This window comes from Tauraco erythrolophus, chromosome 20 (genome assembly GCF_009769465.1).
Source record: "Tauraco erythrolophus isolate bTauEry1 chromosome 20, bTauEry1.pri, whole genome shotgun sequence".
In the NCBI taxonomy this organism is placed as follows: domain Eukaryota; kingdom Metazoa; phylum Chordata; class Aves; order Musophagiformes; family Musophagidae; genus Tauraco; species Tauraco erythrolophus.
In genome coordinates this window covers 4,064,539-4,083,502 of record NC_141484.1, presented here as the reverse complement: position 1 = coordinate 4,083,502, position 18,964 = coordinate 4,064,539, and the positions used below count along the sequence as shown (strand labels likewise).

Below are 18,964 nucleotides of genomic sequence, written 5' to 3'. Positions count from 1 at the left end.
GCACATTGTAACGACTGTATTTATAGCAGCTCTACAGCAAAACAAAGATGCTAGTATTAGGGGAGGAAAAAAAACCTAGTCAGAATGATTCTTCCGAATTAAGTATTAGGCAGAGTGAAGGAGTAGGATATTAGAGAAGGAAAGCACACAGCATTTGTAGGGTGATTCGGAGGAAAGCTGAACTTCCCTTGTTAGAGCCACTTAGAATCGCTTGCGCTCCGCAGCCCCGGTCGGCAAGCAAATTCCATCACGCACACCGTCTCCTGAACAGCTTCTTACCGTGTTGGTCGCTCCCACTGAGTTGTTCGTGTAATATGATTTAAATACTGGATCCTTCCAGAAGCAGTCCTCCGCTCCTCCCACCTGGAATTCAGACATTGGGAGATAAGGCAATGAGTGGTATTTCCAGGAAACCAGGGCACAAAGTGTTTCCAACATAAATGCCAACTCAGGAAGACTTACAATATTATGAATCATTTTAGCTGAACAAGGTAACAGGAAACAACTGAAAGTTCAACTCAGAATTGATTTTACATATTCTTCCCTTGGAACTGGGCAAATCATTAACAATATCACAGCTTCATGTTGAATAACTATTTGAATTCTAATTAAATCCAAATAGCCATATAAAGAAACTCCTTGAAAACACCATGTTTAATAATCTATTTAACTTTTTTTGACCACTGATCCTAGTAAGTGCTTTCATAGTATCTTCACGCACTACTTGCTTTCATTAAAATGTCACCTTCAACTAACATGACTTTTTAATTATTATTACTTTTGCCCTCCAAAATTCATGAGGCTATACAGATAGCTTTGCAGTTACACAATTAAGCAAGCAATATTTATACAAGGAACATTTTGAAATGAAAAATTAAAGGCATTTTCAAGAATGTTTTTGACTTCTCCAGACTCATAATTAACAAAAGAATGCTGTTTAGAACTTAGATGATCATTTATGTTTTAAAATTAATCATCTGAAAAATCAGTTTCTCCTGTCTTTACCTGCCAAGAATCACATTCAGAAGGTCTGTGTTTGCTCTGAAGAAGTTGATGACAGAACCTAAAACAGAGTATTTTTCTGTATTCGCAAAACTGTTTTAGGTGTTAATGATGTCATTAACTCTCACAGGGACAAACCAAAATCCTAAACCCAGCCTTTGGCAGGTAAATACAGCAAGAACTCAGACTCTGTTACCTTTTCCAATCACATTTTCTTCACCATGATCTACATAGAAGAAAAAGTGATCCATTTTTATAACGGTGTATACCTCTGCATGGCATGGTAGAAGACAGCCAGGTGCGTGTGTTCACTCCCTTGCTACAAAACTGCTATATGGATGAAGTCAGTTTGCTGGCTGTGACTTCACATTATATTAGTCTATCAATTCTATAATTTGAAAGATATATTTCTTAGACAAGTGTATTTTTTAATGCATTTACTCATATATGCCACCTCCTGTTTCCCAAGACAAGAACTACTACTCTGTGTAGCCTGGCTGGCTTATCTCCTGCTTCTAAATTCGAAAGGGTAAGAACTAGAGAGCAAGAACAAAAATAAATTAACCTATTTGTACACTGACTTCCCATTACTGCTAAAGTCTGAACGAGCCGTATTTGTATTTACATCACAGTGATGTCAGCTTACCCATCTGGTAAATCATTATCAAATAACCGACTGCAATCCACGACTTGTCCTCCTGTGCCTATTCGGTCTCTGGACTGAAGACTTACTATTAAGATAATAAAAGAATTATTAAAGATAAGACATCTGGAAGCAAATTACAGTTAAATTTGAAAGAGAAATGGTACAACTTGGAGGACTAAGCTGAATGTTCTGGATATTTTTCCTTCCCACAAATTAAAGAAAGTCATATAGAAACTGTGTGTTTTCGTACATGTAATTCTCCACACATTACTTCAGAAAAGCTAGCTTGAAGAATATGAATGCGAGTTAAGGCAGAAAAAGAAGTTAAGCCTGAAGCTGTCGTTAACTTTTCTCTGTACGAGACAGACTGTGGCCCAGCAGAGCTGCGTGGCTCGTCTGGCAGCAGCAGGGTGGCCAACCTCACGCTCAGCCGGGACAGCAAGGACAGTGCTAGTGCACGCTTGCACTGCTAACAGAAAGATCTAAAATAAGAAATTCCTGTATGTTTTTGACTCCTTCTTGTGTATTTTGCGTGCACGTGAGATTCAACACACACAGGTACACGCACACACACAAAACCAGGCAAAACTTCACTGCTAGAAGCACTACACGTCTACTTTCAAACACCAGTGCTAAGAAGTTAAATGCGACTCACACAAAGCAGCGCTCAGCACCCTGAAAAGCCCTTACAGCCCTCAGCAAAACTGTTTTTTTTTTTTTGATTTAACTTTTATTTGGTACATGTTTCATCGTAATAGATATTTATGCCTGAAGCTTTTGTACTACAATTATGAAAACAAAGATTTTTTTGGCAGCTTTTGTTCCCAGTATCATAATTTGCAAGTGTCCAATCTGGTAATTTATGACACTTGCGTTCCTGTGGGGTTGGGTGTTGGTGGTTTTTTTCATGTTTTGTTTTGCCTTTAACAGTAAAATGATTACTTAAAAAGCTAGATACGTGCTGTGGCACACGTTTCTTGAGGTGGCACTACTGTACCTCTGGACAATTGTCTTCAAGTCCCATGAAGTGAAATAAACCTACAGACTTTAATCTAGACACAACCAAACTTTTGTCAACATCACAAAGTTTCAAAAAGATGTAGTAGAAGTACTGGCATTTTTTGCCAGAGTCTAAATTTTCAACAACAACATGTTCTGAAGCTTAGGATTTTGCGCCTTCAACAGACCAACCCAGGGAGCCCTGCAGTGGCTGCTTGCTTTATTCCTAATCAATATTATCTCCTAGTTTTCCACGAACACTGATGTTACAGAGCAACTTCTTACAGCAAAAGACACCTGAAATTTAATTTCAACCAAAACAAAATCGTAGATGATCTATTTATTCCGCAACAACCCCACACGTTACAAGTTCACATCGTTGCATGTAGGCAAGGTTTGGCAAGCAATACACACAGACAAAAATGAATCTAAACAAAGGCAATTACCTCCTCTTTACCTATGTGAGGACCAAAATTTGTGCGCGGCTTCATTTTGTAATGAGTAAGGACTCATTTTTTCTGCACCGCCACATCAGAAATAAAATGGTGGCACAGAAGAGAGCTGCAAGATTAAGACACAGTTCAGGTGCCCTTTGCATCCACTACTCATGAGTGTCCCCTTTTCTTCCCCCCTTTGAAGATAATCCCAGGTATTTAACATAACGATCCCCTTGCTGCCTGTCCCAAATTATAAAGGCATACCCACTGTGCACTTGATTTGTACGGTTATCATCTGCTGAAGGTATCAATTACACTTTAATATTGTTTTCCAATCTTGCATAGCCTCCTAACTAAAGTGAGTTTACCATTAGAAGGACTGAGAGTGTATTTATAACTTATTCTATCTTCTTACTTATTTTTAATCAAGATTTCTCCACCATGTAACTACTGCAGTGGAATCATCTACTGTCACTCAGGCTCATTCATCCATTCAACAAAACTGCATTAGTGAAGAGAGAGTAAAGTATAAGGAGATTAATAACGACAATTTCAATTAAAAAATAGGAGTCTCTGGAATCTTACCAAGGATGCATTAAACTAAAACACAGCCATGACTGAGGAAACCTGACCTTTCTGATAACAGCAAAAAGCAGAACATACAGATTTAGTTCTCAGTCTCTGCTGCAACCTTACAAGCTGTGTTTTTTCTGCGTTCTGTGCATGATCCAGCAGCTCCTGCTAACTGAGGACAGCCCCAGCAGCATGCCAAAAGAGCTAATGCTGCTTTGGCTACACCACTTTTCATGACCACATCAGGTTAAGCCAACTAGTCAGTCTAGTTTATGCTCACACTGCTGACTAGTTATCTCTGAAGTGTACTTCCCATGCCCACACTGCATGGTATTTGCCCCATCCTTCCCATCTGGCATCCCTACAGCCTTGAGACCTTTCTGCTTTGGAGTGGTGTGTTGGGGTGTGGTTTTTTTTACTCGTTTAATTAATGCTAACATTCTCAAGCCATGATGACAAGGATGCATGTTGCATACTCTGGAGGGCAGCATGAGAGCACATCACGGTGTGAGGGTACAGTCCCTGCTAGTGTCATGTCTCAAGGGCTGCTGTGGGTCTCTGCTGCCTGGAGCAGACCCTCAGCAAGTTCTCCTATCAGTTGAACTCAGTTTGCTCCGAAACAGGAAACCCAGAAACCAAATTGCATGCATACAGCATGGATGATGAGGGGATCAGTATACCGGAGCAAAACCAAAAAGCAAACCAAACTGGTAACATAATGCACCCCAGAAAAAGGGCCGTTTTATCCTTTACTCTTCTGTGCAAGCTCACATGGAAAATTGAATGTCAAGAATGGTCTGAAGTGTCGGCAATGCACTTACGACTCCACATTTCTACCATCATTTGACTCTGCTGTGCCACCTCGCTCTTATCTTAATACTGTGCAAACACTTGCAGATGAGATGCCAGACAGATGGTTGAAGCAACACAAAGAGGTAAAATCATAGGTATTATTCAACAGAGCACTTTGAGGAAAGCAAACAAATGCACTGAAGCCCTTATTTGCTGACTGGTATTTCAATAGTTTTCCCTGGCTGACAAAACAAGAATGCAGCTTGGATATTATTTGAACTAGGAACGGAACATAAAACTGAGCGTGCAAGTTCACTCTTCCTTCCCCCACGTTCAAACACTCTCATCAACGTCTTGCCCTAGAAATAAAGACCTCCTTATCCCGACCAACTTTTTTTTTTTACTTAAGTGACGTGCTAGAAACGCCGCCTTCTGAAACAACCTACAATGCACCAAAAAGTGTTTATAAAGTTGTTTGTGGATACTTGTCTTTCAATTTGCCACCTTCCTTTTAATTCTTAAGTTATTGAAGGTTTATGAGTTAGCAGAATGACAAAACGCAGTTACTGAGATTGGTGACGGACTTGTTAATAACCCATGAAAACAAAATGAATTGATCAAGTCATCCCAGACAACAACTCGCTCCTGTTGCAGCAAGAGGTTTTACCCTTGCACAAAACCTACAGGAAGCACAACTTCACCAGAACTCTTAATGGCCAAGAAATTTGTAGTCAGTTTTTCACAGAGAGTTCAGGCTCAAACTGTCACTGTTCTTTACAGTGAAATTAAAAACTTTTGAAACAAATTTCATATCAACTATGGTATTATCTGTCCCAACACTTATAATAATATTTAAGGGAGTTTGTTTTGGATTTTTTTTGGGTGGTTTGGGTGTTTTGTTTTGTTGTTTGTTTGTTTTAATTCTCTACATACACACTTCTAGCTTGAGGCCCAAATGGCTCTGGCACTAGACACTGAATTTGAAAAAAAAAAAATTCAATACAGAAAACTGACATGTAGGAACGGTATTTCTACAGCTACTATTAAGCTCCAAAAAAACTAAAAGATAAAAACCTTCACTTACCTACTATCTGTCCTCTAACAGTATCATTGTCATTTGGCCCAAGCTTGCACAGATCCAATCTCTGATCTACAAAACAAGGACACAAAGTGTAAGTCATACAGTATTTTGCTGCCCTTGAAAGGCACACTGAAATACTATCAGAACAAAATTCAGCCTAGTGTAAGATAGTTAAGACTTCAAGAGATGGGGAAAGGGAAGAAAAACTAAAAATCTTCAATCAAGATGACATTTTTCATAAGTTAAAATCAGAAAACAAGACTGAAATACCTTTGCTTTACATCTTTTCTACTTCACAAAGTTCTTTCAGTGAAAAGGAAATGACACTATCCTAGTTTGGATGTCTCAAGCGATTGTAAGTAGTATTTTGAACTCTCTTCCCTTGTGAAGACCAGCCATTGTCATAATGCACTTCCAGTTCAACACTCACATTAGTACAAAACAAAGCTAAACTGTAGCATCAATCCACGTGTTCTGCACTAAATAGGTAGAACTTCATAAAACTGAGCAAAACACAAAAGCACTGAAGCATTATCTAGTGACAAACACTTAAAAATGAGAACTTCAGTTATGCCTTTATTGTCAAGGAACCTGTTATTGAAGGTAAAATCACAACACCTCTCTATCAGCGTGTAACTTTTTTTTTTTTAAAAAAAGAACTATATAACCAAGCACTTTTCCATCATAAACTGTGTGCCAAATTTTGTTCAGAAGTAAGTGGCACCCATTAGCATAATGAGAAAACAGCATCTTACGTGTTAATTAACTTTTGAAAAACTAAATACAAAGAGCTCCAAGTGTTATAAAGAATTTACTATCTTATGACAAAATTTACTAATTAATTTTGAAGGTCCGTTAATTTTTAAACTACAAATTTGGCTTCAAGACAGATTTACCCTTTCATCTACCCCTTTAAGACGTGCATTTTTGAAGGTAATCAAAAGATAGTTTGAAGGTAATTAGAATCTGTCTTCATTTAAATTTCCAACACAGAAAGTTCAGTCTTGACAATTCACAACCAGACTGCGGCACTGACGTTACCACTGTCTATGGTAACGGGGCAAAGGAGTTGAAAAGCCAAAGGTGAATTACATTCTCTAACCTCCTCGTGCTACCTTCAGCCACAAAACACCATTGCAAACTACCAAATCAATTGGAATAGACAAGCTTTATAAAAATCAACAAAAAACTCAATTAACCATCACCCTTCAAAAAGTCTGTGCATGGAAGTTTGGTCTGAAAGAGGAGAAACACTAGTCTTTAGCTTACTTACAACCAGTGTCTTTAAGGCGGTTGATTGCGTTTGAAAGAAGTCTCACACAACCCAGAAAACCAGCTCCCTGCTTTTTATGGATTTTCTTGTGATTCCACACACTGATTGTTATTGAATCCGACTTCCCAATATATCTGAAAAACGTGAAAAACAGTACTGTGAATGGCACTTACTGGGATGTTCAAGAAATCACCTTGGGGGAAAAAAAAAGACTATCAACCATTACATTAAAAATTCAACACACATTGTATTGGCAAAAGAGAGCAGGTCATCTTCAGAGAAGATGTACACCTTATACTTTAATGAAAGCATGTCTTATGGAGGAGTTGACTTGAATACAAACTAATCTAAAATCCTGATTCTGGAAGAAGGCATTCATGCAAACCCAAAGCCTACCGAACTCTGTTTAACGCAGTAATATAGAATCATAGAATTGTCTGGTTGGAAGAGACCTTCAAGATCGAGTCCAACCCGTGGGCTGGCCCGGTGACCACATCTCCTCGAGCAGCTACAAACGTGCTTAGATTCCTGCCTATGCTCAGCCCAGCTGCAGAGAAGGGCCATGCTGGTGGTAGCACCTGCCTGCGAGCCGCGCCGGCAGGCAGAGCGGGCAAATGCCAGGACACAAACTAGTAGTTCAGCATCCTTCTGCAGCGCTTCATCTGCCACTGCTTTTCAGGCTGCTCTTCCGGCAAAGCAAGTCGCCCTCGTTTAAGAGCTCTTCTGATGCACACAGCATCTTAGTCGAGATGTGCCCCGTTGCCCTCCTGCCCCTGCTCACAGCATTGCCACGGAAATGCTTTGCAAAACCTACAGCTGCACTTCACTGACTCAGGGAAACCTGGACACTGCAGGCTATTTTATTTCTGCTTTTCCATTCAAAGCTTTTTTCTTCAGAAGCAATTACTTTCTGAGCTAGTTTTTGTTTTCAAAACTTTCAGAGGACAATTTCAATAACCTAAGATAAATCAGCTATTGCCAATATTGATTTATTACAGTTATTTCAAGTTGAGGAAAATGAATTTGTAACTATGGCTTAGATCCCGAGAACTACTTTAAGTTCTCCATTCCCAGGTCACAAATTCTGGCCTTCTGCAGTTTAGTTCCAAGTGCTTTTTTGTTTCTTTTTGAAGGAAAACCGATCAAACAAACTCAATCAATATATAAATACATCTACCCTGTTGACTGAGACTTTATCAGTTTTAAAACATCTTAAGATTTTCATAAAGACAGAAATGATACTGTCAAGGTTGGCAAACCAAACAATTGAACTAACTGTCACGGCTTAAAATTGCAGCCGTGATCAGTAAGTTCTCAATTAGCACTTTTCCCATTTTTCCTTTTCCAAAAAGCAGAACTTTGACAACTTCTTTTTCCCCACCTGCAGACAGGGACTGACCCAAGAAGCAGAAGACAGAAAAGCCTAACTGTAGGCACTTACCCATAAGCATGGTTTAAAATAACCAGTGCACATTTAAAAACAAACAAACAAAACAAACACAAACTTCACCAAAAAAAAAAAACCAAACCACAAGTTTTTTGAATAGTGAACTGATTACATAATATAGGTCAGATTTTTGGCCTTACAACCTTGACAATGCCAATTTTGCATAAAGAAACGAGAGATGAAGATGGGTATTCACGTGCACAGTTGCAGTCTACAATGTTTCATGTACTTAAAATAAATTCTTATGAGAACAAGTTAGGTGCACTTAAAAATAAAGACTTATCATGACCTGTCTTGAATTTTCCAGTTTTCCTTGTTGCTTTAAAAAAGTCAAAGGTATATGGTTAAACACAATTTCATAACAGAACAGTTCGAATAATATGTAGAACAGCTGAATATATAACAGAGTTTCCAGGAATTACTGTAACGTTTCAGGGTGAGGCTCTCATGGTTGAGATGCAGACAGTAAGCCATCCACACCAAAAGGTGAGGACTTCTACATTACTACTAAAACCTACTCTGATTTTTGCACCGCAGAACCTGGCTGATTCACACATTTAAAGGAGAAAAACAAGACAAGGTGCATTTTCCAACTAAAAATGTCATCTTTATATCTCCAAAAGAAGAAATAGTTCAGTAACTGCTAGGTGGCTTTATAGCAACATGCTTCACCTATATTTCTGCATAATTTCAGGCATGAAAATACATGGTCGCATTTAGAAAGTGACAGTAGGACAAGATGACATTTCCAATTCATTTGGTGGATAAGGTACATTTGGTTTACATTACCTGGCAATAAAACTTCAACATAAAAGCCTGAGCTAGGAATTTTATTTGTTATTAAAAAAGAATGTTCCAAGAAATAAAGTGAATAAGTTTTAAAAGAAAAAGCAAAAACACAAACCCCCCCCTTTTTTTTTATGCTCTCTTCCTCCTCACAATTAAAGTTCTCGGAGCTTCGCCTCCATGCACACCCCCCCACCCCCAATATCAATTTCACAGCTTCAGCACTTCAACAGAGATAACAAGATTAGTATTAATGAAGTGGAAACCTGGAAATTCAATTTCCATATGCATTTTGTTAACTTCTATACTTCCTGAATCTGTAAAATTAGGGCTCTGGATAAGAATTGCATGTTTGGAAATGTTAAGAAAAATGCCTATTCTTAGCACTTCCACTTACAAACAAAAATCAAGTACATGCTGTACTGGAAACCTCCAATGTATTTTAATCAAATTTTAAGACACGAGGACAATTGTTACTTTGTCGAAATAAAATTATCTTTGCCAAGATGGTGCTTCCTTCCGAGCCCATGTATCACTGAGGAAGGTTTGGTATCAAGTGAGTTTTCATCCCATGGCATTACATACACTTTCCCTGAAGAGTTCAGCTTGGTAGAGAAAAGCAGAACAAAGAAAGTGGGGGGAAAAAAAAAAATAAAATCCCTGAAAAAACACACCTCTTCCTGATCACAAGCCAGATGTACTCCCTCCAGAAAGAGAGAAAAAACGCAACATCAAGAGGTATGAACTCTGGCTTGAAAGCCAGGAATTCCCTTTTTCTAATCCATGCTGTCACACAGGCTCTTTTTACAACGTGGACAAATTACTTTATTTCTCCATTTTCCCATTTCTGAAATTTTTCTAATGTAACGGTACTGTTACACTTTCAGATATCAGCTGTTTTCAGATTGGGGAGAAGACGGTGTGAAGAGACACAATGAAAAATATCATCCCCATTTTTTCTCTTCTATCTTCCATCAGACTGACATTGAGCTCATCTCTGGTAGCAACTGAAGGGTGTTTGAGCCTTTGAGATGGCCAAAAGAGAACCAGCCAGAGGCTGCGGCTTAGACAGGAACACAGCATAGACACGTGGCACTGACTGGCTGCTCCTTTCTCCTCCCCAGTGCTCCTCAGTCCAACGTTGAGCTGAGCTACAAGACACTGTAAAAGCAGCTGCACCAAGCAAACAGCAACCAAAGTAGACTTCTACTCCAGATGTTCCTAACAGACCCACCTGAGAAGTTCAAACACTTGTACACGTAATATGCTCGAGCTGGAATGGCCTGATCTATCAACATGGGCCAAACACGACCCAGAAATGCTCTTGCTCTAAATTCAAAGGGCATCAGCTTCATCAAACCAGTCTAAGCAACCATGTCAAGAAGGCAAAGCTGTTGCAAGGAGCTGTTTGATGGCTCTTTAGGAGTCTAATCCAGGATGGGGTTGTCTAAACCTGCACTAAGCAGAACTGCTGCCTTCTCTCCCTGAGAAAAATCCAGGATCGTTAGCAATAACGAGGCAAAGCAGAGTTGGAGGAGAAAGGCTGTTCTGCCAGGGCAATGCAGGGGCTTAGCAACACGAAGGCATCACGCAGCACCGAAACCTGCAGTGAGGAGATTTTGGGAAGAGGAGGAGTTGCAGAAGTTGGGTGAGGTTACACTGGAGAGGTATAAAAAAGAACAAGAGCAACAAGTCCATGCTGGAACCTGGGGATGCAGATTTGAAGGGCACAGAGTGAAGATGGGACCAGGACCAGGTTTTGGTAAAGATCATGGTACAAATACCTTTTAGAGATAAACAGCCCATCTGACTCGCTGTGCCTTAAGGGTGGAGGCTGCTGGGGAGGGCGGGGGTAGGCTAGAGGGCACAGGTGAGCGTGGGAAGGCTGCAGGAGATCGGAGCTATCACCGAAGGGAAGACAGGGAAAAGAGGAGCAAAAGGCCATTTGTTAAGTTTCAGAAGTGCTGGTTTAGGCAGTGGTTGAACGCCTCGAACGCAAGGTCTGCCAGCGCGATAAGTCTGGTTGTTCAAAGCTTTGAGAAAGGGGCTGAACAACAGGGAAAACACAAGCAGGACTGAAAATAAGGAAGTGGAATACATCCAGGGCAAGCATGGTATTTTACTGACATTAAACTGCATCCAGACAGCAACTATTTGGCAATTTCTTTCTGGAAAGCCTCCCACATTCCCCCCCCCAATCTAGACTGAAGAATCTAAGCAACTGATTCCGCTGCTTCTTTTCATGCTAAGATCTGAATTAAGACTTGTGTAAGACAAAAGCAATACCTTTTTTTGTTCTTTATAACACTGCAGAAGTATTTTTAAAAAAAAATCTTATACAGCATAGTATTTATTATGCTGAATCAGGTTAGCAAGCCGCAAAATTCCCTTGGAATTAGCAACTTAATTCAGACATTATTGCATAAATACATCACAACAGACCCATCTTACTGTGTCGTTTGCATGTGCCATCACATGATACATGAGACAGTTAATTAGCAGCAGTGTTAACTTGTTATACGAATTCCAGGCTGGGGACACTTTAATCAACCCACCACAGCCAAGAGACAGTTTTACTGCACGCAAACCTATTACAGTCATTTAAAACCCAACAGAAATCTTCATGGTAGGAAAAAACAGGATTTTTCTTTTAAAAAAAATTGTGCATAGCTGCACTTTCCTCTGGTTGATTTCCGACGCTGCGTGGTGGCAGGAGCCGGCGCGCTGCCACCGAGACTCCGTCTGTTACGCTCGGTGTGCCAAGCATGTCCTGTAACAGTGGAATCGTCATAAGGCAGAGACGAGCGTTCCCATGCGATGGTGTGGTGTTAGGGTAAACATTAGGAAGTGTAAAAAAAAATCTATTATTTTCAAAGGATGAGAAGAAAGATTAAGTTCTATAATCTATGAGGTTTGCCATCAGGTGCTTAGCAGTAGGATAGTTACTATTCCTATTACTTTTTTTTTTTCTGTTTTACAAAAAAAAAGTTAAATTTAATTATGTTACTATCTGGTGCATATGAAAAGCTGAGACCTGACACCAGGCATATTACAGTAAAAAGTTACCTTAGGATCAAAGCCAGGCAGTGAGTTGTTGTATCAAAGCGATCTAATCCTTTACTGCTGATTTAAATAGGAACTGAAGACTAAGTGACTGATGTTTATAAATGGAGATAAATTTTCATGGAGCAAGGAATAACAGGCAAGACAATAAAATGGGTTAAATGATTATGAAGAAAATTTTGAGAGGGAAAGGATTATTTTCAAATTACAAGGCCTGACATAAGGCTAGATTTTACTTTGGACTAGAAATGCTGTGTATACTTCTGTCATCAGGGAATTCAACTGCCACAATCAAGCAAAGCAGTTTTCCCTACAGGCCAACAATTTATATTGAAAATAATATCCTAACTAAACAAAACCCCGGTTTTTTAGGGATCTTCTTCCCAAAAAAAAGAAACAAAAAACCCCACCCCCACAAAAAAAGCAACACACACAGAGACAAATCTCACACAGATCTGAATTCCTTAGGACAATCCAGCAAGAGATGCCTCAAATCTGCCTGAGCAAAATATCTTGCTGAAACTCTATTTCCATCTCTGCTTTTTATAATATGTTGTGGACTGCAACTACAGCCTTGCTTCAAAGCTAAGACAGCTACAGTACCCAGATACAACCATGACTTGTTCTATAAAACAACATAAAAATTTATTCTCTTTATCCTTCCTTGAAAATTATAATAAAAAAGGATTTTTTTTCCTGAAGACTTTACTATTTTTTTCCATAACCCTCATTGCATATCAACATCTTCCCTCATTTCCCACGTTCTCTGCTCCTCCTTTTCTCCAGAAGGGAACTAAGCCTCCAAGCCATTAGCCCATGGAGCACAAACCATCCCTTATAACCCGTTCCTGCCAACTGCCTACTCGCCTTGTCAACACAGCACTTGAACACCAAGGCAGGACTGGTAGATACTGGGGAAGACGCAGGGAACTGTTTACGTTTTCCACACAGAATTTCACAGCACATAACTTCCAAATGATGGCCCACCATTCCTCCCTCAGAAGCATCCCTTCCCTAGCTGTACAGAGTTATAGGAAGACTTTACACTCAAGTCATGTTGACAGCACTTTCCTTTCCACCTTACTCTCCTTTTATCCCAGTAAAGCTCTGCATTAATGATCATTAATGGGCCACCTAACTAAACAACAATAAAAGTCCATGCTTGCATGTCATTCCTGCAGCAGGAGAGCACTAGTGGTACTCAGGGGTAATAGAGGCACACTGTTACTGACCCAACACAACTCATTTAATCAGCAGAGAATTACATATCCTTTTTTCTCTATCCAGCTTCCTTCCTGTGGGTTAAGCGAATTGAATCCATTTACCCAGAAGCCAGATGGAGACAGTGCAAGGGAAGCTGCATGAACACATGCAGTAAACTGGGAAACAGAAGAGACACAGGAGAGAAACAGGACCTTCCATGTTTGGTGGCAGCAAGTTGCAATATCAGTGCAATCTACTCTCAAATGTCACCATTAAGACACTACACAGAGTGTTAACTGCTGTTAAAAAAAAAAAACAATGCTCAAGATTGACTACCCATTTGTGAAGATCTATCTTGGAGAGGGCACAGAAGGGCAAAGGTCTGAAATCTGTATTCTATACAAATGAACATTTTGGGAGGTTTAATAACAAAAACCAAATTAATTTAGAATTCTTTAAATATGAAAGAGCCACACCTTCTACATGAACTTAAAACTTGTTTTATATCCATTCTTCTAATGAATATGGGTTACAGTCTCACATGCAGAATCCAAGCTTAGACTGAGTTTCAATAATAAAACTACAATACTATAGCTTCCTTCAGTGACAGAGCTATTACTTCACTAAACTGCCAATGATATTTTGATAAGAATAATGCAAATGTTTTGTATATTGCACTAAAACATTATGAACAATGACTTCACATATTTAGTCTTGGATATTCAAACAAAGAGCAGATCAAGATATCACTTTAAACTAGACCTTCCACATTCTGCTGGAAGACCTATCAAGCTGCTTTTCTTCACTGGGAAAAAAAGGGACAAGAAATTCTCTGTGTATTAATACTTTATTTGCTCTAGGTTTGATGATGTCTAAAGCTATCGTAAATATGCTCAAACAATTTCTAATAATATAGATAGGGAACAGAGTCATGGGGAAAAAAAAGTTAGAGATCAGAACAATGCCAAAGAAAGGAAGAAAAAGAATATGATGAGGCAAAACTGTTCACTTCTCTTCCTCATCTTCTATCCCAAGGAAGAAGAGAAAGAATAAAAGGATAAAAGACAGGAAAAATAAAGCATGCACAAAGACAAAGAAACTTATACATGAAAAAATAAAAGCTTTAATAACTTGTATTATATAGAATATTCTATGCTTTAGAAAGACAGAAGAAAACCATGACATACATGCCATACTGATTATATTACTCAAAAGCACTGAAAGATGCTCAAGTGATGATAACGTAACAATTTATAGTGAGAAGAACATTTGGGACAGAAAATGATATAAAGAAGAGAAAACAGAACAAGAGGCATACAAAAGAAAAGACACTGTAGCACTGCAATAGACAAAAAGAGCATGAAGAGAAGAGCAGTTTGAAGGAAATATTGTCAATTATTTGCTTTGTTTTACAGAAGTGTTAACATGAAAATATCACAATAAAATAATGCTATAGTACCTATAAAGAATGCTGCAGGCATCATCACTAGAAAACCAAATGCAGTGTTTAGATTTTGAGGGGAATGAGGCAGTGGTATTTTGACGCATGTATTTTTCACTCAAACTAATAAGCTCTGGGGTATTTTCCAGGCTGTAAACAGGACAGTGTTATGAACATCTGACAATGTCTTTGTGCTTTAGAGGATTACACTTCAAACCTTTGGTTATCACTGTTACCACCTACAGGTCATAATGCTGATTCCATTTTGGATCAAGTGTATTCTTCACAGTATCTGTAGAATGGCATTGGCCAGATCCGTCCACGACAACCTTAGCAAAGGGATCAGGAAGTCCTAAGAGGAGGAAAAGAAAAACACTAGCAAATGGATGAGGATGCTTTAAAATGCTGGATCATTGCACAATTTTTTAAAAAGTATTTTATTTGAAGTTGCATTCTATTCATAAATGAGAGTTGTATTTAATGAATGGGAGTAGCATGACATTAAGTACAGGAAATGGCTAAATTAGCCACTAATTTCACTGACACAGACCAAGAACAAGTTGTGCAAGTCAAACACATTGAGGGAAAAAAAGAAAAACACTGAACACCTTAATCTTCCTAATTCAAGACTGAGTAAATTTCCAGTATACAAAGAATTCAGCAAAAGGCAGAAAAAACAGTTTTACATTCTTCCTATTCTTATTTACAATCATGATTTTGGTTGTTATTTGTATCACAGGAAATCACCTATAACAGGTTACTCTTGCTTTTGAGGTCCACTTTTTCTGCTAGCTTTCTACTTCGGCTCAGTACCTCAGAAACACTGAACACAGATTCAGCTGAGCAATAAAAAAATCAGCGCAAAGACAGTGCTGAGCTGAGGATAGGAAAGAAGCAGGACCAGAGCAGCCTACAACTAGCTCTACTGGAACTGCTATTCCAACCGACCTGCTAACTGACACCAAAGGGATGCTCCCACCACTGGTGTCCCTAAGGCATGCGGCCCTATCCCTTCTCCCCCTCATACTAGCTCCTCTCCTCATCTGAGCACCCCAGGAGTCAGCTGAAGGAACCAAGGCAGTGAAGCATTATTCACATTTTCTGCAGCACCAGTTTTGTACCAGTTCTGCTTCCTCAGGCGACTCACGACGGGCCGGTCAAGCGGCAGAGTGGCTCCAGACAAGTGTCAGACAAAGCACGTGGGGATAAAGGCGAAGGGGAGGAACAGGACCTCGTGAGAATTGTGCTTCAGTACAGAAGTGCATCACAGATTTCAAATCTTGAAGGTGCTTTTAGGCATTATTAAACCGTAAACACCTGAAAACTTGCAATTAGTACAAAACCCCAGGTATAAAGCAAGTTTTAGAAGTATCACGAATTACAGTGTAAATCTGTACCATCCCTTCTTCCAGTTCTTTTCAACGTTCAGGTCTGATCTTTCAAATTCTTCCTACTCCCAACTGGGAGGCAGCAGGCAGGTGATCTGTACGTGCCTACGCAGCCAATAACATTCCTTTCCATCTCCTTCATCCACCTCTTTGCACTTCTTTCACAACATTATTAAAATTAATTAAAATATAATTTCAGACTAGGTAAGGATTATGACATGATTATTAATAATTAAGATGTACACCTGTCTGCTGGACAAAAAGTTCTTACATGAAAAACATTTTAATAAATGTGGCACTGAAAAACATGTAATTTGCCTGAGAGAAAAAACGTTCCCCACTCCCATCAAAAACAGAGTGTCTGTCCGTGTTTTAATTATCATTATGAATCTGTGACAAGTGTCTCCTAAGAAAATACCAGAAGCCTTGAAATAAAACAGTGTGAAAACAGCAAAGCCCCCAGCCCCTTAATGCAAATATCTTAATACAACAATCATGTGCAAACACTGATGTACAGAACCTGCTTAACATTTACCCAATCTATAAACATATAGAACTTTAACAACTACTTACGGAAAAAATCCTTTTTCACCAAGTTTTTTGCACACAGTACTGTAAGAAAAACAGAAACACAAAATTAAGTTACTAATTCCCAACTTAAAAAAAAGTTACTCTACCTGTCCAGCATTCCAGAAAATCCTGCTCAAAATAAAAGGAATGAACACAAACAAATTGTGCTCCTACATTATTTACATTGTCATGTAAAGTAACTCCTGGAAGCTGAGCTAGAAGTGTCATCTTTTGGCAATTTAGCTTTAGGTAGATTATAGTGGAAGCGATACTGTAGTGGTTTCCTCAGGCCATAGTTTCACATGCAATTTTTTTTTTTCTCCCCTCAATGGTTTTGCCAACTCCGTGTTTACCTGGTTGAGCGAACTGGACCATTTCTAACTAGCTCACCATATGGTGGCACGAACAACTGTGCCAGTAAAATTAGTGATATTTTACCAGCAGAGTCTTATGTTCAGTTCTACAGACCAACAAAAGCTTCCCTGACCATAAAAAAAAAAAAAGGTGCATCAGGCAGTCTAGGCTTTTCTGTTATCCTGTGTGGAAACTAAATAAAAAGTTTTACCTGAAAAACATTTGGGTGGAGTAGGCTAACTTCTAACCCAGGGTTTTGATGGCTCCAAAGATATGTTTTATTTGTAGAAGCTGATAATTGTTTCAGGCTTTTTTGTTTAAATTAAAAGGGAGGAACATTCACATTTGTCAACTAAAAATACCACAGGGAAAACAATCTCATATGAGAATTAATTAAAAAAATAATTAAAATAAATAAATAAATGAAAAAAGGTCGAAGCGGACAACTTTCATATAAAGATGCCAAAGTACACACAGAAGACTTCTCACAAAACGCACCACTGTTCAACTACATACACTTATCTATTATCACAGGTTTAGTAAGCAGGAAATATTAGATTCCCCTGTGAAACATTAAAATATTTACTGATAACACAAAAGGATTCTTGGGTATTGAGTGAAAGTGTGAATTCCCATAGCTAGTACAAAACAAGAAAAAAGAGGAGGAGGGGAAGAGGTATTTGGTTGGAACCAACACCGCAGAAGACTCCCCACTATACGACTCCCTTGGTTATTTTCTCTATGAGATCACCAATATTTATTACTACCAGGAAACGCAAAGACAGAAAAGTGCGTCCAATAATCGCATCCCACAGAGAACACCTACAAAGCGAACAAAATTGGTCATGCTTTCCCCAACAGGACACCCCAAACTGATCCTGCAAGGCCACTGATTCTCCAATTCCTTTTTCCGTATCTGCCCAGATAAAACTAAGCGGAGGCAGCCCATGAACGCTGCCACGGACATCTCCACCGTCAGGGCAGAGAACACCACCCCGAATGGTTCTGCAAGGTAGCATAGTCAAAGTTACAAATTATTGAAAATCCATGGAGTTAACGTTTTCCCAATTTTTACGTTCACAAAGACATTGATTTTAGTGAAACTACTTTCCACGGGAACTCAGCACTGTAAAATCTAGATAAAATTCTACTCAGGTCTAACGAGCTTGGCCCTCCATAAAATAGAAGGGGACACCTATTAATGATTACAGGTAGTCACAAAACAGTCCTGCACATTGACATGTACCACAGGAAAGGTACATACCAGCTCCCAGGAAAAGTTTCAGCTTATTAGGCTGACGCAAGGTGGTGCTAATAACAATACTGTTCACCTGAAAAATAATCGCCTGGTTCCAGGTTGTTATTAGTTGATGGTTTGGGCGTTTGTTGTTTTTTTTTTTAAAGATGATAAAGGTAAAAAAAAAATATTTCTCTCCATTCAAAGATGTAATGGTAATTCTACAACAGTGCTCTATTTAAGGGATTTTCAACCAATAACTCCACTGTAAACAGTCAATAGTAGTAAAATATCTAAAATGTTTGGCACTCTGTTAGTATTCCTGATATCTGGGGTTCGAGTACGTGTAGGAAACAGATAGTCACATCACCGTCCACTCCACAAAACTTTCAAATAAAGTCCTTAGGATGGTGTAATAAAAATCCACAGTGACTAACTACTTTCATGTGCCCAGCAATTTAAAGTCTACTCTATCCACACAATTGATAACAACTTGAGAGACATTTAAAGTAACTGATAGTAAGACAAACTTACAAAAAAACTTCTGCAGTTCCTTAAGATTTTACTACACCAAGAATATCCTCGGAGCCCGAGCTGTCAACAAACACCACTTGCCCAAGAACTGAAAGATGAAAGAGGTTCGGGCTCACCAGCTGTCTTTCATCTAGTGGT

General features: G+C 39.0%; 1 protein-coding gene across 1 annotated transcript in view; it reads right to left on the bottom strand.

The window, feature by feature from the left end:
- Positions 1-18,022, bottom strand: part of SMURF2 (SMAD specific E3 ubiquitin protein ligase 2) — a 38,047-nt gene extending 20,025 nt beyond the window's left edge. The window contains exons 1-9 of the mRNA XM_086624319.1: positions 17,882-18,022; positions 17,064-17,110; positions 16,705-16,757; positions 14,987-15,095; positions 8,540-8,569; positions 6,804-6,937; positions 5,534-5,599; positions 1,649-1,733; positions 280-363 (exon numbers count right to left, since the gene is read on the bottom strand). Coding sequence (XP_086480445.1) covers positions 280-363; positions 1,649-1,733; positions 5,534-5,599; positions 6,804-6,937; positions 8,540-8,569; positions 14,987-15,095; positions 16,705-16,757; positions 17,064-17,110; positions 17,882-18,022 — 749 coding nt within the window. The remainder of the gene's footprint in view (positions 1-279; positions 364-1,648; positions 1,734-5,533; positions 5,600-6,803; positions 6,938-8,539; positions 8,570-14,986; positions 15,096-16,704; positions 16,758-17,063; positions 17,111-17,881) is intronic.
- Between the last annotated feature and the right edge of the window lie 942 nt (positions 18,023-18,964).